The 25688-nt window shown below is 42.3% G+C and overlaps 1 protein-coding gene across 1 annotated transcript in view; it reads left to right on the top strand.

The window, feature by feature from the left end:
- The window catches only part of OTC (ornithine transcarbamylase), a 29682-nt gene extending 4309 nt beyond the window's left edge, over positions 1-25373 (top strand). Inside the window, 7 exon segments of the mRNA XM_054389094.1 lie at positions 6252-6339; positions 10626-10779; positions 20484-20606; positions 21825-21878; positions 21993-22142; positions 23194-23331; positions 25314-25373. Of these exon segments, the coding sequence (XP_054245069.1) occupies positions 6252-6339; positions 10626-10779; positions 20484-20606; positions 21825-21878; positions 21993-22142; positions 23194-23331; positions 25314-25373 (767 nt within the window).
- The last annotated feature ends 315 nt before the right edge of the window (positions 25374-25688 follow it).

Below are 25688 nucleotides of genomic sequence, written 5' to 3'. Positions count from 1 at the left end.
AAGAACACCACTACTGAAAAGCAAATAAAAAGAATCACATAGCAGGTGAGGTTGGAAGATGGTTCAATGATGGAGACAGCACAACCTTCTCAATCACCCTTTCAGTAAATAGCGTTTCCTGATGTTCAGAGGGAGCTTCCCATGTTTCAGTTTATGCCCACTGCACCACCGAAAAACGCCTGGCTCCATCCTCTTTGCACCCTCTCTTCAGGTATATATTAGTAGTAGTAAAATTCCCTCTGAGTCTTCTCTCAAGGCTAAGCAGGACCAGCTCTTCTAGCTTTACTCTGTGTGCTTCCTCATGTGCAGGGCTTTGGACTTTTCCTTGCTGAACTTCATGGTATTGCTGTCAATCCATTTCTTCAACCCACTGAGGTCCTCCTGGATGGCAGCATGACCCTTTGGTGTGTCATTCATTCTTCCTAGTTCAGTGTGATCAGCAAACTTGCCCCATCATCCAGATCATTAATGAAGACGTGAAACCGGCCTGGACCTTTGACCTCTGAGGTACACTGCTTGTCACTCACCTCTAACTAGACTTTGTGCCACTGATCACCAGCCTCTGGGCCTAGCCATTCCTCAACCCACCTCACAGTCTGTTCATCCAGCATGGACATCAACAGCTTGTCTATGAGGATCTTACTGAAGACACTGTCAAGGGCCATACTTAAGTCCAGGTAGACAATATCTACTGCTCTCCTTCAACTACCAGGCCAGTCAGTGGTTTCATCATAGTAGTTTACCAAGTTGGTCAAGCATGACTTCCCCTTGTTGAAGCCGTGATGATGATTCTCTTGTCCTTACTAGTCCAGATGATTCTCTTGTCCTTGCTACTCCTGGTGATTCTCTTGTTCTTGCTACTCCTGGTGATTCTCTTGTCCTTAATCTGCCAGGATTAACTGCTCCGTCACCTTCTTGGGAATGTGCTAACATGGAGATACTGAGCAGCCTGTAATTCTCTGGGTCCTAGTTCTTTCCCTTCTTGAAGACAGGTCACATTTGCTTTCCTTTTGAGCACTTCTCCAGTCACCAAGATCAATCAAAGATTCTCAAAACATTAATTTATGATGCAGTGTAAGAGAACAGTTTGTGTTTGTGGCTTTTGCAACATACCATGCCTCTAAACTGTTTTATTCCTATGTACTGAATAATGTACAGCTCCTTGTGGTGTAATTAATTGCCCCTTTACTGTCCTGAACAAATATAATCTTGTCCTAATGCATATTTCTCAAACCCATATTATTTGACTCTTTCTAATACTAGTGATGCTGGTGGTGTAAGCTTAATGAAGAACTACAAGTAACTTTCACATGGTATTGACAAAATAAATCCAGTTTTGTGGAGCCTGCTGGATTTATTGTTGTCATTTGCTATTGGAAAATGTGACATCTCTGCTATTATACTGGAAAATGTCATCTGTTTGCAGTCAGAATCCCATTCTGCATAAAATCTTGCAGACTTTTGAAAAACAAAGGTATTCCACATGGTCATACATTGCTTGTAAAATTTACATTCTCAGGCATGATATAGAGGTGAGTGCCCCATATTTGTTACAGCTTTGGTGTAAAATATTCTGATTGTCACTATTGCTCTGAAAATATACAGCTGCAGTTATGTTTTAGTGAACAAGTCATAAATTTGACCATGTCAGACACTGAATGCAGACAGTATGTCACAGGGTAGAAATGGAGAGGAAAAAATACAGGCATAAAAGCTTTGTGTACCTTGTTTTATTGTACAATGGAATGTACAAGGTCTTAACAGCTTTACAGAACTTCACTGCTGCTGGCTTTAGTGGAATCGCTCCCAACTCACTCTTTTTTATGTTGTGGAGTGAGAGGAACATGATGTCCCTGCCTGAAGACTACTACATACAGTCAAAGAAATAATTGCATCACTTCATACATTCTAATGCAGTGGGGATGGTATTACATGGCAGGAGTGCAGAGTCTGTTTTTTGTTGGAATGGCTGGTATTGTTTAGCTTGGCGAGGTAACAGAGGGAGAAGAGTACTCTTCTAGCTTACAGTCCACTTAGAGGAGAAGCTTTAACAACTGCTTACCAGTTTTTAGGCTCCTGCTTTAGGAATATTCCTATAACTGCTGCCTAGAAAAAGTCTTTGCTATCAGTCTAAACTGAAAAATACTTTCTAGATTGTAAGTCCTGACAGGCAGTAAGGAAACTAACAAATCCAAATCCAGATGTCTTGAAATACAAAGAAATAATCCTTCCTTTGAATTTGAGAAGATGTCAGTGCATGTCTTCTGGTGATGGCAGAGCAGCCCCACAACTCTGCATCCACCATATCACAGAACCAGAATCACGGAATCAGCCAGGTTGGAAGAGACCTCCAAGATCACCAAGTCCAACCGATCACCTAACCCTAACTAATCAACTAGACCATGGCACTAAGTGCCTTATCCAGTCTTTTCTTAAATGTCTCCAGGGAGGTTGACCCCCCCACCTCCCTGGGCAGCCCAGTCCATTCCGATGGGCAATCACTCTTTTTGTGAAGAACTTCTTTCTAAGATCAAGCCTAAACTTCCCCTTGCACAGCTTGAGACTGTGTCCTCTTGTTCTGTCACTGGTTGCCTGGGAGGAGAACAGTCCCCACCTGGCTGCAACCTCCCTTCAGGTAGTTGTAGACAGCAATAAGGTCTCCCCTAAGCTTCCTCTTCTCTAGGTTAAACAACCCCAGCTCCCTCAGCTGCTCCTCACAGAGTTTGTGTTCCAGACCCCTCACCAACTTTTTTGCCCTTCTCTGGACACATTTGAGCAACTCAACATCTCTCTCGAATTGAGGAGCCCAAAACTGGACACAGTACTCAAGGTGTGGTCTAACCAGTGCTGAGTACAGGGCACAATGACTTCCCTGCTCCTGCTGACCACACTATTCCTGATCCAGGCCAGGATGCCATTGGCCTTCTTGTCACCTGGGCACACTGCTGGCTCATGTTCAGCCTCCTGTCAACCAGTACCCCCAGGTCCCTTTCTGCCTGGCTGCTCTCCAGCCACTCTGTCCCCAGTCTGTAGCACTACATGGAGTTGTTGTGGCCAAAGTGTAGGATCCGGCACTTAGAGGTGTTAAATCTCATGCCATTGGACTCTGCCCATCTGACCAGCCTGGCAAGGTCACTCTGAATTAGAGGATTCACTTTGCCCAATGTTCCAGGGAAAGGCTGTAGCATGGATTTAACCTACATCTCTACAACCACCATCACTCAGGTGCAGCGTGAAAAAGTTTGCTTAAGTGGGGTCAATAACATGCCACAACCTGAGGGATGGAACTGTCCATTTTTGAAAACTAACAGTAATGAGAAGTTACAGAACATGAGATAATAATCTGTTCTGGCTCTCTAGTGTGAGCATTTAATACACTTCGTTGAAGATAGCAAGATTCATATAAGCATTTAGCATGTGGCTTCGACCAGCTTGTGACAACAAAGAGGGTTAGATGTTCCAGTTTAGCACAGCACTCCAGCATTAATTATTTGCTGAGTTGTTGCCTACACAGCTTCAAAAATCATCTTTTTTTTTTTTTTGTTGCTTCCTACTAATAGTCTAGATGAAAGAATCTCAAGCAAAGATTCTGTCTTTGCAGCTATGTACAAAGCTAGAGCACAGAGCTCCTGTATTTCCAGATGGAAAATTTTGGATGGAAATATGTTTGCATGCCCTGCACAGATGGTCAGTGGGGATAATTCACTGACGTAGTTGTATGCAACTTCAAAATAAACCACAAGAAGCTGGATAGGAAAAGATACTACAAGAATGGATGTAAACTACAGCCCAGGAAGTTCCACCTCAATGTGAAGAAGAATTTCTATACTGTGAGGGTCACAGAGCAGTGGAACAGGCTGCCCAGAGGGGTTGTGGAGTCTCCTTCTCTGGAGACTTTCAAGAGCCATCTGGATGTGTTCCTGTGTGACCTGCTCTGGCAGGGGGGTTGGACTCAAAGATCTCCAGGGGTTCCTTCCAACCAACATCCTGTGATCCTGTGAAACATTTCATCCTTGGGGTCTCAGCTTAAAAATTGGCATTGAATAGGCAGGCTGTAATGCCTAGGTGACAGTTTGCATACATATTCCCATAAACACAGTGTTTGTGTCTTAGAGGAAGGGAGAGTGTCTGAGGGAACATAAACATTTTTCCTGCCTTAAACCAAAAACGCTTCTGAATAACCAAGAAAGGAAGGTAAAGCAACCAGCAAGTGTATAGTGCTTTTCTAACAGGCAACAGTGATAGTAGGAGAAGTGATGCTTCATTCTTAATAGTTTGCTGTGCTTGCCTCTAGTCTTGTTGAGATTTGGAGCAATCCTTAATGATGATTAAGGGAAAGTAAAATGAGACCCATTCAAGTAAGTTGAGTATTACATTGACTGCATAGAGCAGAGATTTGCCCCTCAGGTGGTGTCTGGAGCACCATTATGTCTTACCTGACTTTTAAGGAAGTTGAGGCAGTCCAAAGGCAATGGTTTTCCAGTATTATTTTTATCTATTACATTTTAAAATCTGGAGACTAGCTGAACAGCTGCAAAGTGGAAGACCTTACCTCAACCCTCCTGCCTTCAGGAGGTGGAAGTTTGTAAGAGCTGCTCTGTGTTAGGGGTCCAGTTGCAGGCCCTGTGCCTGCTGCCTAGACCTAGTTGCCTGTTTTTGTCCATGAAAGGTTGCAGTGTTCACTCTTGGTTTAATAATTTTTCGAAGAATAGCTGTGGGCTCAACCTTTTGATCTCACAGGGCTGTACAAACATCATCTTGAAGCTGGAGTCCTGGGGGTATCTGCAGTGCCATCTAATGGCTACAGCCAGCCCAGGCAGCTTTTAACTCTTTCACCCCATCTCCCCTTCCCCTCCCTTTTCTCCCCCTCTTTTTAACAATATGAAAGTTAACACCTCCAAGAAATCCTAGTTTGGTAGAAAAGGGAAGTCTCTGCTCTTCTGTGCTGTGTGCAGCCTTTCTCTTCCTGGCAATAAAAACAAGATCAGCATCCTTCTAGATTTTTGTCACAATAAAAGGCTCACTCCCCTGCAGTGTTATCTCAAGATTGGTTTGTCCATACCAAGATTCTCTGGAAATTTCCTCCATCATGGATATTAGTGACAGGGCAAGATCTCCGTGACAATTTCTCTACTAGAAGGGAGTTGTTCTTATGCAGCAAGTCTTCCCCAGTGCACAGTAAATGCCTTACAAGGCTAGCTACAGCCCAATTCAAATCCTACTCTTTGTATATCCCAGGTTGTAGGACCTTGTGTCCTGTGCTAGGCTTATGCTAGCCATGTGTGACAGTTCATAAACCAGATCCTCTTAGACCCCATTCTCACAATATGTGGCCACGATGGACTTTACACTGAGGAAGAGGGAGTGAAGGGAGGCTTTAGGCTTGAACCAAGCAGGTCAGGGAGACTCAAATGCTGGTGAAAAAATTATCTGTTCTCTCTGTGTCAGCTGCTTGGTTATGGTAGCTTTCTAGTGGTGGTTCAATGGAAATAAGGTGGGACAGATCCTGAGAATTGCCTTCAGAATGTAATTTGTCTTTATACAAAATACTGTCCAGACAACTTTTAAAGTTGCCCTAAATGTTTCATATTCTTAAATGATGCTCAAGTCTTTCCATGGTTTCCTGTTCAGGAGTAGATTTCATTCTTCAGACCTAATTCACCCAGTTCCTTGTCTCACCTTGTGAATTCCTAACTGTTGCTGGGTGAAGAGATGCTGGCAGTACCTGAGGTCTTCCCTTTTCTCTCTGTCATGTTATGATTTTTAAGACACTTTTTTGTTTGTGACCAAGTTTAAGTTTGTTATGATATATGAGGAGACAGGCTTTCCTATCTGAGTGACTATACTTGAAGCTTCTTGCAGGGATGTGGAATTACACTTAGTGCCTCAGATGGCCCTTCTAGCATACTAAGACCCTTGAAGTGGAAATTCAGCATGATAAATGGATTACCTATCTCTTAACAGGGAGCCACGGTGATGCTTGTGGCAGTATATAGCCTTGCAGCTTGAATGACTGTTCCTGTGAACATAGATGAGAATTCATACCTAAGAATTTCAGCAAAGAATCACATTTGAGTGATTTTATTCCAAAACACATTTATTTGTGTCTTGTGTGTCAGACGAAGTGTTTGAAACAGTTTTATTGCTGCAAATATCCTTTACATGAAGAAGATTTTGAATCTGGCTGTAAATGAGGTGCTGGTGCTTAATTTCTTCTTTTTTTTTTTTTTTTTAATTTATCCTTCCTGTAGGATTTGCTCTCCTTGGGGGACACCCTTCTTTCCTTACAACTCAAGACATACATTTGGGCACTAATGAGAGTCTCACAGACACAGCAAGGTTGGTAAAATGTCACTTGATTGATCACTTTGTATTTGGTAGTTGGTCAGGCTCAAACCTGTCTTACACCATTTTGTAAACTTTTTTTTCCTGGAAAATGTCAGAAGAGGCTCCAAATTTATTAAACATTTATAGATCAGCTTGCAGAATATGTAGTTCAGCTTTCCAAAATGTCTCACAAGAAGAAATATTTGTATCAAATTTGGTATATAGAGTATTCATGAGAGTGACAGTCACATGAACAGAAACACTTTATGAACTTCAGTAGTATAGCAGAATATACAGAAAATATGTTCAAACAAGGTTAGAAACTTCTGGTTCTGTTGCTTCTCATGGAGCTAGAAATGGAGCTGACTGGCAAATCAAAAGGCAAAAGTATCTATTTACCCTAGTTAGGCCAGCTGCTGGTGGGCCTTAGCCTACCTGTAGGCAGAATGTTAATGAAGGTCACTCTGATCCCCCTAATTTCAGCAGCACCAAACTAGACTGACACTGTGTGGCCAGTTTCTGATTTCATGTGCCCTCATCTCAGCTGTACCCACTGCCAGGACTGCTGTGGAGGCTGGGCTATGGCACTGTTCTCTTACTGGCACCTTTGGAAGATCTTAATCATACACAGTCCAATGTGCATGTAGGGATATGTAGCTAGCAGCCTATCCCCATTGCCAAGCAAGGAAGGACTGAACTGAAGGCGTTTCTCCAGGGGATTCCCTCCAATGCTGCAGAAAGTAGGCAGAACATGAGGCTATTTTTTGCAGGTGTTCTTGCTGTTTTTCATATTCCATGTATTAAAAATTAATCCAGCCTCAGTATTGGGCTGCTTTCTAGGCAGCCTTTTTGCAGCCTGAGATTGATTCAGTTCGTTGGAGGGTTGGTAGTGTCTGAAAGGTCTTTCTAGTTCTGGTGAAAGATACGCAGCATCAAGCTTGTCAGGCTCAATTCAAACTATGCAATCAGCCAGCTGAGATTCCAGGTGCCAGGAGTTCCCCTTGGGTCAGGCAAGGCAGGGCCTCATCAGCTTGCACCCGTCCCTCTTTCCCAACCTAGAGAGCAAGGCAGCTGGGAGGCAGCTAGTGGCAGCCTCAGCCCAGGACATCAAGCATCTCTCTGTGGAGATGGAGGAAGATGAAGGCCAGGCTGGGACATCAGCCCATAGGTGGCATGAGCATGGTTGCAAAGCAGTAAGAGATGCTACTGCCAAGAGAAGGGAGATGGTCCTGATGGAGGCTCCTTGCAGTGCTGTCTAGAAGCCTCCTCTCCCCCCTGACATCAGTGATGCATCCCTCAGCCACACTATTGCAAGGCTGGCTCTGAGCTCCAGCCAACCAAAGCTCTAGGAGGGGGAAGTACTCCCCTGCAATAACCTCTCCAAGCACCATCCCACCAGACGTGCAGGACTGTCACCCAGAGACTCTCTGCCATTCAGATGCCAACTCTGCAGCAAATCCAGGTATGTACTGATACACAAATGGACATTCTTTGGGTAGGCCAGTTTTTGTTATTTCTTATTCCCAAATGGGATAAGAAAAGTCCATTAAATCTTTGCTTCACAGTCTCTTGAATGACCTTTGCACAAGCAAAATGGAGAAAGAAGCAGCAAGCAAATCTTCCAGCCATTTTTGGAGGCATCCCCGTTCTATGGAGAAAATTCCCATGACATCCACTTCCCATGCAAGCTTTCAGCCGCTCTTTTATCTGTCACTGCTCTCTCTTCCAGGTCAAGTCTCCATTTATGACCCTGATCTGAGAATTTTCCTCCTCTGCCAAGTCATAGAACTCATCTGCTACAGCGGATTTCCAAGTCCTTACAGGGCCTCCCATGATCTGCTTCACTCCTGCTTCCATCATCAAAATTATTACTGACTTTGCATAACCAAGGTTGAGCAGTTTACCCCAAAGAACAACCTGAGTATTAATTCCTTGGCATTTCTCGTGAATGAAGTATAACATGCCAGCTTCATTCAGTTAATGTAAGAAGAAAAAAAGAATACCTCTATAGTAGACCCAGAGGGTATTTCAAATATTTAGAGCCATACATCTAGGGTATTGAAGACCTTAGAAGTACTTGAAATTGAGACTTAAAGCAAAAGAGGCACAGATCTCTAAAAGTCCCAGTTTTTATTAGAATATTGCTGCAGGTAAGGGTTGAAAATGTTTCTGCTGTGAACATATGTTTAGTGACTTATTACCTGCTCATAATGCAGTTCTTCCATGCTTCACAAGATATTCCCACTTACACTGACACAGTAGACAAAGTTACCACCCATTAAGGAGCTCTAAGCCTTTCAGTGCTGTTTAGCATGTCTGATACATTACTTGAAATGAAATGTAAGTTCTGTATCTGAGCTGGCAATGTGCACTTGCAGCCCAGAAGGCCAACCGTGTGCTGGGCTGCATCAAAAGCAGTGCGAGCAGCAGGACGAGGGAAGTGATTCTCCCTCTCTACTCTGTTCTCATGAGACCTCACCTGGAGTACTGTATCCAGTTCTGGTGCCCCTCATCGAACTGCTGGAGTGGGTCCAGGGGAGGGCCATGAAGATGATCAGAGGATTGGAGCAGCTCCCCTATGGAGACAAGCTGAGAGAGTTGGGGCTGTTCAGCCTGGAGAAGAGAATGCGCTGGGAAGACCTTAGAGTGGCTTTCCAGTACGTGCAAGGGGCCTACAAGAAAGCCAGAAAGGGACTTTTTACAAGGGTTTGTAATGACAGGACAAGAGGAAATGGACTGAAGCTTGATGAGGCAGATTTAGACTGGATATTAGGAAGAAATTCTTTATAGTAAGGGTGGTGAGACATGGGAACAGGTTACCCAGGGACGTTGTGGATACACTCTTCCTGGAAGTGTTCAAGGCCAGGCTGGATGAGGCTTTGAGCAACCTGATCTAGTGGAAGATGTCCCTGCCCATGGCAGGAGGGTTGGAACTAGATGATCTCCAAGCTCCCTTCCAACCCAAACCATTCTGTTATTCTATGTTCTGTGTTCAGAACAAAACAGGACAAATTTTCCACAGTCAGAGACTTCAAGCTGAAATTAACACAGACACATAGAAAAAAAAATTCATGAGCAAAAGAGAAATAATGGTACAAACAGCAACTGTTCCAATGCCTCTTTCTGATCCTCCTTTTCACTTGTAGCTACTGTTAGCTGTCTTTTCTTCAGAGAGAGATCCACAGGGAGTCTTTGAACATTTTTTGTAAGTGTTTTGCTTGTGTGAGGGTTGTCTGGTCTCAGTAGAAAATATTTCGTTACTGACTTCATGGGATTTGTCTCTGTAAAAGCCATGGCATTAACATCCATATTTCCACAAGAGGAGATACCAGAATCCTTCATGGCTAATCAGGAAGATAGATACTACAAGGATTTTTCACACTCTCCTATTCACTCTCTTTCTTGCTTTGTTTTAAGGTCCTATTCGAGATAACATGAAAACACAAAAAATGCTACTTCCAAGTCAGGCTTCAGGGCCTGATTAAAAAGCAGAAATGCAGAGCAATGCAGAGCTCCAGTGTATTTAATGTATCTAAAGAAGTCAGGGCATATTAAGCATACTATGCTAATCCACTCTCCTGATTACTGAGTCTTTCACACTTTGGCAAATAGGCTAAGGCCAGAGCAGTACAGTGACTCCTGCATGTCCCTGCCCATAGACAGTTTCAGATCTGGCCATTAGTTAGAAGTGATACCATGTGTGCAAATACACAGGTGTGTGGGTAGAAGAAAGAACAGGCTGGTGATGGCCTTCTGTTTCTGTGTTCATCAAGATCAGCAAATAATTGTGGTAAACTGAGACAGGCCTGTATGCCTAATCCTTGCAAAGGTCAGGCTGCCATACAGAGACACTGTAATATTCAATCAATGCTACATTTTTTCTGTGCTAAAAGACTCAGGAAACCTTACATCTTATCTCTTCTGAAGTTATCAAATTCAACTATTAGTGTCACACAATCTCTTATCTTAGTTCAGATACCTTAGCATTTATTGATGTTACACCTGTAGCTGCAATGAAGCACTAAAGAGGAAAAAAAAACCCACCCCGACATAAAATACAGCATCAGGATTCATTTACTTAGCATAGCTTGTTAATAAGCAAATCTCCTTACTTATTAACAGCTTGTTAAATGTCTGCATTTAAGGGTGCTGTGTAGGCATAATAAATTATTCAGATGGCTGAAGAACAAAAATTGATTCCTTACCTCTTCTCATTAATATTTCTGTATTGCACCCTAATGAGTGCAACAGGGATATACTTAGGATGTTTGATGTTGGTATTTTCTGCCATCCTCTAGGGTGCTGTCCAGCATGACAAATGCAATCTTGGCTCGAGTTTATAAGCATAGTGATCTGCATTTGATGACAAAAGAAGCCACGATCCCAGTCGTCAATGGATTGTCTGATTTATTCCATCCTCTGCAGATATTAGCTGACTACCTCACTCTTCAGGTAATGATATAATCCCTGATTAATAACTGTATTTTCTTATGATGTCTTGGTAAGTATTTGAGGAAGTCAGGTTCAAACCTGTTTATTCTTACTCTTTTCTAAGTGCTAATTAGATGGCGTTGGTTACTTAAAGAGATCTTCATCCAGCAATGTATTTAAGAAGCTGTTTCATTTAAAAGAATTAGTCCTATCAGCTGTAGTGGGACTGGAGTTAAGGGCAAATTTAAGTGCTTCATTGGAATTAAAGTGAAATTCAAAAAGTATCCAAGGGGGCTTTACATAATGAGATAAAGGTAAGATGTTCATAGAATCATAGAATCAACCAGGTTGGAAGAGACCTCCAAGATCATCCAGCCCAGCCTATCACCCAGCCCTATCCAATCAACTAGACCATGGCACTAAGTACCTCATCCAGTCTTCTCTTGAACATCTCCAGAGATGGTGACTCTACCACCTCCCTGGGCAGCCCATTCCCATGGGCAATCTCTCTCTCTGTGAAGAACTTCCTCCTAACATCCAGCCTAGACCTCCCCTGCCACAACTTGAGACTGTGTCCTCTTGTTCTGCTGCTTGTTGCCTGGGAGAAGAGACCAACCCCCACCTGGCTACCACCTCCCTTCAGGTAGTTGTAGACAGCAATGAGGACACCCCTGAGCCTCCTCTTCTGCAGGCTAAACAGTCCCAGCTCCCTCAGCCTCTCCTCACAGGGCTTGTGTTCCAGGCCCCTCACCAGCTTTGTCGTCCTTCTCTCAACATCTCTCTTGAATTGAGGAGCCCAGAACTGGACACAGTACTCAAGGTGTGGCCTGACCAGTGCTGAGTACAGGGGAAGAATAACCTCCCTTGTCCTGCTGGCTGCACTACTCCTGATGCAGGCCAGGATGCCATTGGCTCTCTTGGCCACCTGGGCACACTGCTGGCTCATGTTCAGGCGGCTGTCAACCAGTACCCCCAGGTCCCTTTCCACCTGGCTGCTCTCCAGCCACTCTGTCCCCAGCCTGTGGCACTGCACGGGGTTGTTGTGGCCTTGTTAAATCTCATGCCATTGGACTCTGCCCACCCATCCAGCCTGTCCAGGTCCCTCTGCAGGGCCCTCCTACCCTCCAACAGATCAACACCTGCTCCTAACTTGGTGTCATCTGCAAACTTACTGATGATGGACTCGATTCCCTCGCCCAGATCATCGATAAAGATATTGAACAGGATGGGTCCCAGCACTGATCCCTAGGGGACACCACTAGTGACAGGCTGCCAACTGGATGTGGCACCATTCACCACCACTCTCTGGGTCTGGCCCTCCAGCCAGTTCTTGATCTATTTCAGAGTGAATCTGTCCAAACCATGAGCTGCCAGCTTTGCCAGGAGCTTCTTGTGGCAGACAGTGTCAAAGGCTTTGCTGAAGTCCAGATAGACTACATCCACAGCCTGCCCTGCATTCACCAGGCAGTAACCTGATCATAAAAGGAGATCAGGTTGGTCAGGGAGGACCTGCCCCTCCTAAATCTAGTTGGCTCAATCAAAGCCATTGGAAGTTTTTTCACTGACTTAAAAAACCTCAGTGGTTCACTCTTGATTCCTTCCTTACCAATGAACAGTTTAAAAAGAATCCCCATCCATATATTAATAAATTGGTTGACCAAAAAAACTTTTGAGAAGCCAGATAATGTTACCAGTGCAAACACTTAGTGTTCAGGCACTTAAATCTATTTAAACTTTGCTCACATCAAAAAAATGTTTTCAAAAAAGATCATATTTTGTAGTTTAGTGAAATAGTTGATTTCACAGCAGGATAATGTTTTACACATGGAATACCAGATGTTTATCTGTGAACAGTATGACTGTTCTGTTTTACACACAGCTGAGGAACTGACTTATAAAAAAGATTATTACACTGCAAGTGCTGGTTGACAACTATGATGAACTCCTCTGACCTTGTTTACTTTCTGAATGAATAAAAATCACACTGCTTGAAAAAGGGAGGACAGAATAATTTCCTAATTTCTTCAATTGTGTTTCTTAGCTGTGAAAGACTTTGCTATGGGACATTCAGTATGAGGAAGAGATCTAGTGAAAGTAATATTAAATTATTCATGCTTTAAACTTCAAATACCAAAAACCCGCATATCTTTAGGGAAAATTGTTTTTTCCTTACTTTGATTAGTATTTTTCATAAAAGTTTCAATCCCTAAAGTGAAGAGATCAGCAAAAATTGATGAAGTTGAGACTAAAATGCTTCACATATGTCTGGAGCAAGTCCAGAGGAGGGCCACAAAGATGATCCAAGGGCTGGAACTCCCCTGCTATGTGGATAGACTGAGGGAGCTGGGGTTTTTCAGCCTAGAGAAAAGAATACTCTAGAAGGACCTTAGAGCTGCCTTCCAATACCTGAAGGGATCCTACAGGAAGGCTGGAGAGGGACTTTTTCATAAGGGTGTCTAGTGATAGGACAAGAGGGAATGGTTTGAAGCTGAGTGAGAGTAGGTTTAGACTGGATCTTAGGAAGAAGTTCTTCAGTACAAGGATGGAGGGTGGTGGGACTCTGGAATAGGCTACCCAGAGAGGTTGTGGATGCCTCATTGCAGAGGGTGTTCAAGGCCATGGTAGATGAGGCTTTGAGCAGCCAAGTCTAGTTGAGAGACCTCCCTGCCTGTGGCAAGAAGGTTGGAGTAAATGATCTCAAAGGTCCTTTGCAATTTAAGTCATTCTATGAAAATAGGACACATTAGCAAGACCACATTGAGCCAACCTCAATGAGCTGTTTGAATAACATAAGACAGCAAGCTGTGATCAGTTATTACATACCATAATTTCATATAGACACAGTGCACAGTTGTAAACCAAGTTAGCCTTATGATTATGTTTTGGGTGGATGGGAGGTCTGCCTTGCAAACACCTTAGCTATTAACATTTTATCACTTGTGGATAACAGGCTTCAGAAATAATCTGTGACTCATAGTCTATACAAATATCCTGCCCCTAAACTGGTTTTATCCAGACCACTGACTACAGCACTGTAGCCCTGTACTCCATCTTCAGCCAATGAAAGGAGACTGCTGAGCACCTCAGTCACCCTTTAGAGATGCATCTCTTTCTCCACTGATCTTAAGGGAAACCTATGGAGATCAGCACAATGAATACATGCCCTGTTGGTCATCCTCAGCTCTACCTCCATTGTGTCCTTGTAAAGGGCATCCTGCAATACAACCATAGTAGAAGCTCCAGGTGAATATGAGCCTGGACTTTTGCCTTGCTTGACTACCTAGTGCAGCAGCAACAGCAGGTGGACATCCTCATTGCATCAAGCACTGGGAAGGATGTCTTTGGGCAGAGTGTCCCTGTCCATTTCACATGCTGAGAAAACAGGACCATGGCAGTTGGTGCTCAGACAAATGAAACATTTGATGTGGAGAGATGTCATGACAAAGTGAGCACTTACATCTCAAGGAATGGCTCAGCTTTTGGACAGCTATGGAAGCTTTTCAAATTGCAGCCCTTTGCCAGTCAGTCTGATAAGCAGAGTGGTGTTTTCTCCAACTGTGCCCACCTCTCCCCTAATCTTTGCAGCATGTTCCTTAGTCCTGAGTTTGTCAGGAGGTCTTTGGAGGGCAACTGGGTGGCTGCCCCACTGTGCCAAGGGCATGCCACGCTACTGACCCAAATGGTTTCTGACCCATTTTCTGTTCTTGCCCAGGATTGAGAGGCAGGCAGGGGGCAGCTCTCAGCAGCACGCTCTGGGTGTTGGCACTGCCTGCTCTTTGCCTTTCTGACCTGCCTGTCTGCTGCCTTTTTTTACTCCCTGCACTGTGCACTGAGGTGGAGGAGACTGGTCTTACAGCCAGTAGTATGTAGTAAAGTGGCATTTTAATCATAGAATGGAATTTACCAGGCCACAAAAGCAGAAGTAACACTTGAAGAAGAGTCTAGTTGTTACTTACCACAATCAAACTTTTTTGTGAGATATTCAGCAGGGTAAAAAAGATGTTGTTATCCAAGTACTGCTTGGAGGTTAATACAGGGATGTTGAATAGCACCACTGATTCTTTAAATTAGTTGAAAGTTTGGACTACTTTCCTGCAAGGCAAAGGCAATTTATTTGATTTATACATACATGCAAACTACAGCAGTGGCATACACTGCTAGCCTTATATTTAAATGTAACTAGAGATTTTGTATAGCTTCTTTCTCATTAAAAATATCTCTTCCTTATCTCTGTAAATATTTTCCTGCCTGGATCTGCTCCTCCCTGCTGTCAGTATATACCCAAAATGTGCTCTTTTTTTTATCTCTCTTCTGATTTCTCCTGCTGAATTTGCCAGTGGAGCACTACATGCATTCTGTCTCTCTTCATGCTTAGCACATTTTTCTTCTTCCATTTTCTAAATCCTATTAATTTTGTTATGTGCCTTCTTGAATCCCCTTTGAGCACTTTCTCTTCAGTCTGAAGAGAACTGTGAGAAACACAGCCTAATTTCTTGGTTTGTTTTGTCCGAATGTCTTCTTGCTTATGGCTTCTGATTCCCTTTTCACACGTGCATGTTAGCATGGTTATTTTAGTATAGTCTGTTGCATTCCCCAAACAATGCAGCTGGTTTATTTTCAGGGCTGTCAGTTCTTGCTCTGTATCCAGGGTGTTCTTGTCAGATTACAAAGAATGCTCCTGTCATGAATACTGGGATGAGATTCTTCAGATTCAACATCCTCTTTCCCACTTTCTTCTTCCTGAGCAGCCTGGAGCCCTTCACATGTTTGATGTTTAGGCTGACTCTGCCCTTTAGTACTGTGGTCAGGATTAATGCCCTCTATTGTGCCAAGATGGTTGTTGTTCTTAGCATGAATGTTATCATCTTTTGTAAAAGCTGTTTTGAGCTGAGTTTGCTCTTGAGTTATAACCCACTACAAATGGTTTAAAACATTATGTAACCTGATTTTTGAGGGTTTGGGGATTTGTCCTTTAAAGACAATGAGTTTTTCTGCTGGTGCTGTGCACATGTAGCATTACAAAATCATAAAATAGCAGGTTGGAAGGGCCCTCGAGGATTGTCTGGTCCAACTTTTCTTGTGAAAAGCATGGTCTAGATAAGATGGCCCAGCAGCTTGTTCAGTGTTGTAGCCTCCACCAGCTCCCTGATTGTTCTTATTGTGAAAAATTCTCCTCTTGTGTCTAATCAGAATCTCCCAAGGAGTAATTTGTACCCATTACCCTTCATCTTTTCAGTTTCACTCCCTGTAAAAAGGGAATCTCCAGCTTCTTTGTAGCCACCCTTTAAATACTGGAACATGATGATAAATTCTTCTCCTTCCCTAAGCCTTCTTTTCTCAAGCCTGAACAAAACAAGTTCTCTCAGCCATTCCTCACATGCCAGGCTTCCCAGTCCTTTAACCATATTTGTGGCCCTTCTCTGGACTCTCCCCAGCTTGTCCACATCTTTTTCTTTTTCTTTTTTTTTTTTTTTTTTTTTTTTAATAGCCACTTGAGGAGCCTCTTCTCTGTCTTTGCTGAAGGCGTGTAACAGCCACTTGCTGAGTCCACCCAGTGCTTCTTAGTCCTGAAGCCAGAAGCTGTGGCTCACAATTTCCACTCTGTGAAGCACTCTGTAAAGCTTGGCTAAAACACACAATTTGTATTTCAGGGGCAAACCAGATAGTGACATTGATTCCATTGATATTAATGTCACTGACCAAATCCATTAACTTGCAGCTGATTGCAGAACAGCCAGACTGGTAATTAAAGCAGATCCATATGCCGCTAGCTTTTTGTGTTACTAGTCTGAAGGGAAATTTCTTTTTCAGAAAGAAATGGTTGACATAAGAAATAAATTACTAATTCTTTTTTAAACAGTGTAACAAATTACAGTGCTGCCCAGCCTGAAGAGGGTGCCATCTATTCTCAACTTTTCCTCAATGCGTGACCCAAAGATCTCAAATTATCGTAGTCATCACCATCATCATCATCCTCCTCCTTGTTCTTAGGAAATATTTATTCACAGAGAGGATTCTCAAACATCGGAATGGTCTGCCCAGGGCAGTGGTGGATTCACCATCCCTAGAGGTGTTTAAGCAGTGTGTGGACCTGGCTCTTAGGGACATGGTTTAGTGTTGACCCTTCAGTGTTGGGTTGTGGGTTGGACTGGATGATCTTTGAGGTCTCTTCCAACCAGATGCATTCTGTGTGATTATTCTAAGAATTAGACATTTCAGCTAAAATCTGGACTGATGTTTCAGAATCTGCTGTTTCCGTAACAATGACACAAGCCAGTGTGGGAGTAAGAAAGATAATTTGCCCAGCATTTGCCATTAGCTTGATTTGAGAGCTGGTAGGTCCAGGTTTGCCCAGTTTCTCCATTACTGGATTGCACCATCTCCCAAAAGGCTAAAGCTTCGACTAGGCCCCTGCTTTCCATTTAAAATTTTGACAGATCATTGATTCATTATTCCAAAGCTTGTTGTAATTGAGGGCTGTTATGGCTGTTGTGGTCAAACATTTCAGAAGTAATCTATAATGGTGTCAGAGTTGCAGCCTAGCTGGAAGCAAATCCAGGCAGGGGCAGACACAAATGTCCCTAATTAGTTAAACCAGTCTTCTCTAAACATACAGCAGTGCTAAATAACTGAGCATGCTTATTTTTTTTTCCCAGGGCTTGATACACTGCCATGTAGAACCATCAATATGAAGAGAGTGAAACGCTGTAAAAGCAGCATGAGGATGAGGAAACTGAGTGTACAATTGACATTAATTATTTAGCAGGGATTTTTCATGAGAATTGCAAAGCCAAGTTTTGTGGCACTCCATCAGCAGTCACAAGTTTGTCAGAGGGGCTTTCATAAGGGAGTATGGCTCTAGACATTTTAAATACATTATTTTTTTTGTATGACTTTACTAACAGCATAAATATTTTGAAGTCAGGTTACAAATGTAACAAGAAACTGAAGAACACCCAAGCAGGTTAAAAGCCTGCATAGTTTGGAAACACTGGGGAGGGATGTAAAGGAAAAAGTCTCTTCAAAGCCTCAGCTGATCACCACTTGTTGTAGAGGTTCTGGTTTAACCTTTGAATGGCAAAATACTTGCAGCAGGATTTTCTCTGTGCAATTGTATAAGCATATTTATATGTCTCCTATACAGTAGCTTTTGTATTGCCTCAAAGCCCTCTGGCTCTGACCACCACAATCATCTTTCTTGGAAGCTGAAGATGTATGTGCATAAGCAGTACAGTCACAGTCATAGCTAGCTGACTTTAGCTACGGCAGCAGAGTACCAGTAGCAGCATAAAGCTTAGCACAGGATATAAAACAGGCTCCACTGGCACACACAAAGCTTGATTCTGCCTTCTCTACGACTTCCTCCGTCAGCTAAATGCCATCATTAAGATTAGCTCAGCTATGTCCACTCTCTACAATCGTCACTGCTGATGCAGCTTTATGAGTTCCACTGCATACTGAGGGTCGTCAGACAGGCATCTCTAGTACTTCATATTTTATCTGAGGCAGTTAGTAACTTGGGAAAGCAGAGAAAAGTATTTAGTATGCACTGTGCTTCTTTTAATGCAGAGTAGTAGCTAGTAATTAGGTGGAAGTTATTTGACACAGAAGTGTATTTGTGACTTGCTAGTTGGTGCTTTGAGCATTACAGGCTGCAATGTCTATTTTTAAGCAGCAAGATCAAAAGAACTCAGGGCTGTCTCATTTGCTTCTGGCTCTCATTTGTTCATGTCTTAGCTATCACTAAGCCCTAGGTGGAAACAACCCCTGAAATAAATGCTTTAGTGTGGCCTTCTCCTAGGAACACCATTGCTAGGAGGTGTGGAAGGACATTGTGAAAGATCCTTAGAGACTTTTCAGAGCTGTTGTACCAAAATAACTTCCATGTCCACAAAGTCCTGATTTGCTCTCCTGTAAAGGACCTTGCACCAAACCTCTGCCAGGGAGTTAGCTGCCAGCAAGCTTCAACTGAAAAAGTGGTAGTTTTACAATACCATAGTTTTAGCTCTTAGGCAGCCTAGAACTTCACTAGGTTTAGTATTTCTACAGCATTTTAATGTCATCCAGTATTTCAATTGTGGTCACTGGCAGAAATGCCAATAACTTTGTTCTGGAACGACTTCACAACTATTAGGTTAGGAGAAGCTGCTGCCAGGAGAGGAGGGGGTAGTCCCAGCCCTTTTCCTGTTCAGTCTTTTGGCATCTTTGTGCTTGCAAGGTTGCCAGTTAATGCAGCTCTACAGTGGGAATGCTTATCTTCTCTGACAAGCATTGAATCATCTCACACAAAGTGTTGAAACACTGTCTGGCTTCCAGCAACTACAATGCAATTGGCCCCATTTTGAACTAAGGAATACAGGCTCCCTGACATGTCTTTAGTCTTTTGAGCTGTGAGGTGGACATGTACAGAGCAGGCATATAGATGTATTTGGTTATGTCTTTACAACTCTCTGGTCTCAAGTACCTAATAAACATGCATGTTTAAAACAAGGCTTTCCAAGAGCCTCAAGTTGTCTTGCTCTGGAAAGATCTTCTCTTACTCTTGTTCCTTCTTAGGCCTTATCTGTAGGTGGCCAAGGGCCAGAGTGGCTGCACATGTACAGGCTCTAAGTGTCAGCAGGCAAACCTAGAGCTAACTCTGTAATGCAGTTTCAAGTTTGGGTAATCCACACTTTCCAAAATCCACTGCACACTTTGGCTGTGCAACCAAGTGCAGGTCCTGTGGGCCACTAATTACACAGCTGCTTGCAAAGTATTGATCTTTGCTGTCCTGTATAGCTGTGATGGTTAAATGCACTCTAAGGGCATGACCACTGCTGTGGCCATCTCCTGTAGAGACAATCAAACCAGAGCCAACCTGAACAGGGTATTTTCACAATTTAGGGGAAAGCTCTCCTAGGCCTTAGGACTGTCTCTGAATTAAGAATCCAATGGAGAGCTATAAGGATGATCTGGGGACTTGAGTATCACCCCTATGAAGAGAGACTGAGAGACCTGGGGCTGTTTAGTCTTGAAAAGAGGAGATCTCATCAATGTCTATAAATATGTGAGGGGTGGATGTCAAGTGGAGGGAGCTAATCTCTTTTCGGTGGTACACAGTAATAAGAGAAGGAACTTGAACATAGAAGGTTTCAGCTCAACATGAGGAGAAACTTCTTTACAGTGAGGGTGACAGAACACTGGAACAGGCTGCCCAGAAAGGTTGTGGAGTCTCCTCCTCTGGAGTCTTTCAAAACCCACCTGGATGCATTCCTGTGTGGACTACCCTAAGTGATCCTGCTCTGGCAGGGGGGTTGGCCTTGATGATCTCTGGAGGTCCCTTCTAGCCCCTGATGTTCTGTGATTCTGTGATTCCGTAATATCTGCCATTCACTGATATTCATGAGCACCAACTATGGTTCTACAGCTTTGGTGCTAAAGTTATAGTGTGTGTGGTGCTGTGTCTCTCAGCCTGGGCCTCAGCATATGGCCTATTTGTCAATGTGTCCTTCACTGGAGAAAGCTGCAGCATTTGCATCCTCATGTAAGACACAGGGAGCTTTCTCTCACTGACTTCTCTCATAGCTGCAGTAAGTTCAATTAAAGCTTTGGTTCCATGCAGCTAGCATTTAAAGGCAACCAGCCACCTTTGCACCAGACCTGGCTGATCATCACTCCTTCCTAGGGCATCACCTTGCTTGTCTCACCGGGAACATAACCCCAGGGTTGTCTGATTCATTTTTCAGGAGCATTATGGGGGCCTGAATGGGCTCACTATTGCCTGGATTGGAGATGGAAACAACGTCCTGCACTCCATCATGACGAGTGCTGCAAAGCTGGGAATGCACCTGCGTATTGCAACTCCCAAGGTGAGAAAGCCATGGACTGAGGAAGGCAAAATTTGCCCATTCTTGTCTCAGACACTTGGATACTTCCCAAGAGACTTAGCTAGTGGTGGTTCCATGTATCTTAAGTGCCAGCTTTCAGACCCCATGTTCAGAATCCTGAGTTAGTAATTTTGTTGCAAAGCAGGAGTAATTCTACTGAGTTCATCTTCAGAAGGGCTGAGGGAATTCATGACCTGCAGCATAAACCACAGAGGAGGATAATTCCATTTGAGAATGTGGTGGGTTGAAATTACCGCCCCCCCTCCCCAAAGATAAAGTTTGCCAGACCGGCTCAGTTGGAAAGCAAATGAAGCTATGTTTACAAGCACACTACAATCTAGAAATATGAAATGCAATGAATATGTACAAGATATACAATATTTACATGTATTTACAGTTTATAAGCATCACAAGAACCCCCCTGGACAAAAGCAGGGGTGACCAACAGCTTCCTCCTCTTCCCCCTCTTCCTCCCTCTGCATGGGACAAGAGAAAGAGAAGAGCAGAGAGTAGGTTGCTAGTACTTAGCCACAAGAAGAATGCAGTCAAGGTCAGCAACAGGCAAGCAAAAGCACCAGCTAGTATCAGCTAGAGTGAAGAAGCCAAAAAAGAGAGTTTATACAACTAACTTTATGTTAGTTATCAGACCAATAGGATTATTTAGACTTTGTCATTATTTTTCTTTTGTATCCAATAGTAATTTGTTTACATTCTACCACTTTCTACTGAATCTGTGGAAATGTTTTCCTAGGCATCAGCCTAAAAGTACCACAGAGAAAGTGTTGCAAAATCATCCAGTCCCCTGTTCTCAAAAATTTTATTTGGAAAGTCATTTCTGATCGGTGGAATTGTTGTATCCTGGTTGGTTCAGGTTGGCTGTATGACTTTTTAGAATGCTGTACTGTAGTACAGTATAAAATATAAAACAAAGAATCAGTTAAAAAAAAATAGATGATGTGCAGACATTTCATTCTGTAACTGCTGAAATTCATTTTTCTTACCTAATCAGAATATTTTCCACCCAGTTTGTCTCCAAAATAAACTTTCAATGAAATCAACATGATTTTACAGTTCTGAAAGACATTGTTCTTCTCATGGCAAGTGCTTCAACCAGTATTCTCCTAATCAGTGTTAATAATCAGTAAAGGTCTTACTCTTACATATGCTCCATGATATGTTACCTATCATCTCTTTTGGCAGGGCTTTGAACCAGACCTCAGGATAACTCAAATAGCTGAACAGCATTCCAAAGAGGTAGGAGCTTAAGAAATAGCCTGGTAGAGTAATTTGAATAGAGTTTAGTTTTGTCTTAAATGAAGAAGTTGAAGTTGCTTTTCTTCCTGATCTTCCTTATTTTATTCACATTAGTATGGCACCGAGTTACTTCTCACAGCAGATCCCTTAGAAGCTGCAGACAGTGCCAACATCCTAGTTACAGACACATGGATAAGTATGGGACAAGAAGAGGAAAAGAAAGAAAGACTAAAAGCTTTTGAAGGTTATCAGATTACAATGCAGGTAACAATTGAGATTTGTTTTTTTTGTTGATGCTTTCACAGTTTACATTCATAAGAACTGATATCAGCAAAGCCTGAGTTTGTTTGTTTGTTTGTTTTTTGAGTGGGGCCATGGAACAGCAACCTGCAAACCTCCTTCCAGCTTGAAACATCCACAAAGATAACAAAGTTTGAGTTACAGTCTTCACAGGGCTTGGCCTCTATCAGAGCTTCCCAATGAGATCTAACTCAAAACCATCTGCATGAGAGAGAGCTAACTTTACTTCTTTATGACCTAAAGACTATTTCTAACTTTGAATTTCCTCATTGCTGCCAGAAATGATCCTTTCTATTTTGTTCAGAATGAGCAGCTCACAGATTAACTCTTAAATGCCTGGGCAGCATTTGGGGCAAATTTTTGGGTATCTGTCAATGAATAAAGCATTAAATAGATGTCTTTAAAATCATCTAGTAGAAATGCCTAGCAGCACAAAATCAGTTAGAGAAAAAGGAAAGTCATACACTATTAATTGTCCAAGATAAAAAGGATCTTCTCCTTGCTGGTAGAATTGCTTGTTCAATTGACTGTATTTTAACATGTTCATAAAATACTTTTGATGGGGATGTCTCTGAACTAGCCTAAAATGCTGTCATTCGTTGTTCATTGGAATTAGATCAATATAGTATGAGTGACAATATCAGAAGAAAAAAAATGTAACCTTTAAAATCATGGTTTACTATGCTCTTGTTGTGATTATTGTTAGTATTATATTACTGTATGGCATTCAAATAGAGATTGCATTTTATTGATCCACTAGGTCATTAGAGTTTTTATTCCCCTACTAAAGTCAGAGAAATAGGAGCAAATGTTTGACTTTTATGAAGTCAATGCTGAACTCTTCCTGACTTAAATGGGATATTCCCATTCTATTCACAGATGAGGAATTCTTTTGAACTCAGCATCCAACTAACTAGAGTGGGAACTAGTATAAAATTTGTCAACTTTATGACTAGTTAAAGAATTTATTAATTTCCTCATGCATTTATTTATTATTTTTTATGTTGACCTACAGACTGCAAAATCTGCTGCTTCCAACTGGACTTTTTTACATTGCTTACCCAGAAAGCCTGAAGAAGTTGATGATGAAGTGTTTTATTCTCCACAATCACTGGTTTTCCAGGAGGCTGAAAACAGAAAATGGACATTTATGGTAAAAAAAAAAAGATAATAGCAGTTAGAAGCTAGGGTCAGGTTCTGCTCTGCCTTATACTACAGGCTTGGTTTCAGCTTGGTTCCTCAATAAATTGTAAATATTTAGACAAACATTTCAAATGCACCCCACAGCACATTGCAATTTTGACTATAGGCAGCATATAGATAGGTAGCACAAATATTTCTGGACATAAATGTGACCTATTTTGATGATAATTTGCTGTTGCTTGATCCATCTTTTATCACTAGGTGAAATCCACAGTATAAACTGTCATTTTTTGGAAGTATTTAAATAACTGGGTTTCTCTAATGATTGTCAGCTGCTCAAGTTTACAACATGCTAAATGCAGAGGTCCCAGGGAATGGTCTTAGAAATTGCAATTTCCTGAACACTCAGAGCTAGAGATTCTGCAGTTTTCTCTCCAGAAAAATTACCACTGACACCAGTAAGAACTTTCCATGACAAAGTGCTCCAAGAGCAAAGCCACAAAGGACCCTGAGAAGTTATGGTGTGGGTAGCAATGTGTAATCCACAGAAACCATGAGAGGACACATGTCATTTAATGTAAAGCACAAGTCTCAGCATTCCTAGAACTTCAGAAAAAATACTGCCAGATCTTAGTAACCTGTTATTTATTGTCAGCTTTAGAACCATCATGTTGACAAAAGCTAGTGAAAATTTTAGAGGTGAACAAAAAAACCCCAAACCAGAAATGCCATAGTTATAGCTCCCAGATGACTTCTAGATCTGCTCAAAGTCAATAAATGGTTGAGTATTATATTTACTAAAACCTCAGAATTTTGACAGTCAAATTTATTACCAAATTTGTGTTAAATTCTTAGTTTTGGCCCTGAAATCCTCAAAAGTGCTCATATATTTTTTTTATTTTATATTTGCAATGTTTCTAGTTGCCCTAAATGTTATTTTCAAAAAAAGGAAAACAAGCACTTTTTTGGGAAGGTAAGACAAATGTCATGTTTGTATTTTATCAGATATAAAAATAATGAATGTGTGGGTCTTGTTTTATATTATTTACTAGCACTTTCAGCTCAGACAGCAGACTGAAGGATAAATTAGTTGCTCAGCTGAGTGCAGCTATGACATGGGTAGCAGCAAGGGGCTGCACAGCTGTGCTCAGTCCCCACCATGTGCCTGGGACTCACCTCTCACACTGGGCACTGCTGAAGAGGAAGGAAGGACAGGCAACAAGGCCACACTCACTGGAGAACACTTGTAAATCTAGTTCTGGGCCAAAATAACAATTCATAATCAGACACTGCTGTGAAATCATAACAGTGTGAATCAGGTGATACCCTGTCAAAACCAAGCAAGCATGAGGCTTGTTTTGTACACAGATGTGGAGGGGAGGGCAGAGCTGTTGCAGCACAATGTTTTATTTAGCTGACATTCCCATTACTCCCATTTCGCAGCTATACATAAGGGTTGTTGGAGTACTGGAGGCTGGCAGGAGGTGGTAGATGACACACTATTAACCTCAGTGAGGATTTTCCATGTTTTACCACAGGATGTATAGCTAAACAGGGATAAATTTCCAAGTCCTTATTTTGGTATGGCTCTCACTGATACTGAAGGTCTACTGAAATCCACAGGCAAGCCCATGTGTTGTTTGGGTACCTACAGTGTCTCCCAGAAGCAGCTGAGGAAACAATACAACATGCCAAAAGGCCTCAGCATTTGATCCCAATGCTTTGAATTTCTCCTAGGCTGACCATAGATATATTTTGTCCATGCTGAGATAACCTATCAGCCACAAGGCAGAAGATCTTAACTGATTTTCAGCTCTTCCCTGGTTCATCATCAGAAGTTTTAGCAAATAAATCCGACTGTGCAGGTTTTTTGTCAGGACAATAATTTTCGGCACCAGACTTTAGAGCTGGGAAATATTTCCCCCCTTATTTATTTTTATGGAGTATCTGTTTCCAACGTGACTGGAATTTTTTCTTTTCTTCCTCCTCTAGGCTGTCATGGTTTCCCTGCTGACAGATTACTCACCACAGCTACAAAAGCCTACATTTTGATGCTTGGATTCTTGCCAAGAGAAAAATGTTCCTCATCAGCAGAATATTCTGGCCTGCAAATCCGTAGATCTTCTGCAGAAAGGATCAAGGCAACGAAGGATTCTTTAATAAAACCATATAGATATCTGTGTAATGCTGCACTGCATGTGTGAAAATGTTTGAGATGATAAAGGCTGCTGCAGAAGCTGCTTTTCATCTCCATGCTCCAAGCTGGCTGTCCTTTCTTAGTGATCAGCAGCATGGGAAATGTTTCAACATTGTACTTTAGCGATTGGCTCTACCAGCATCACAGGCATAGTGTAGCCTACACATGGC

Source organism: Indicator indicator, chromosome 1, assembly GCF_027791375.1.
Source record: "Indicator indicator isolate 239-I01 chromosome 1, UM_Iind_1.1, whole genome shotgun sequence".
NCBI lineage: Eukaryota > Metazoa > Chordata > Aves > Piciformes > Indicatoridae > Indicator > Indicator indicator.
Note: the sequence above shows the minus strand (reverse complement) of the source record. Positions and strands in the feature narration are given on the sequence as shown.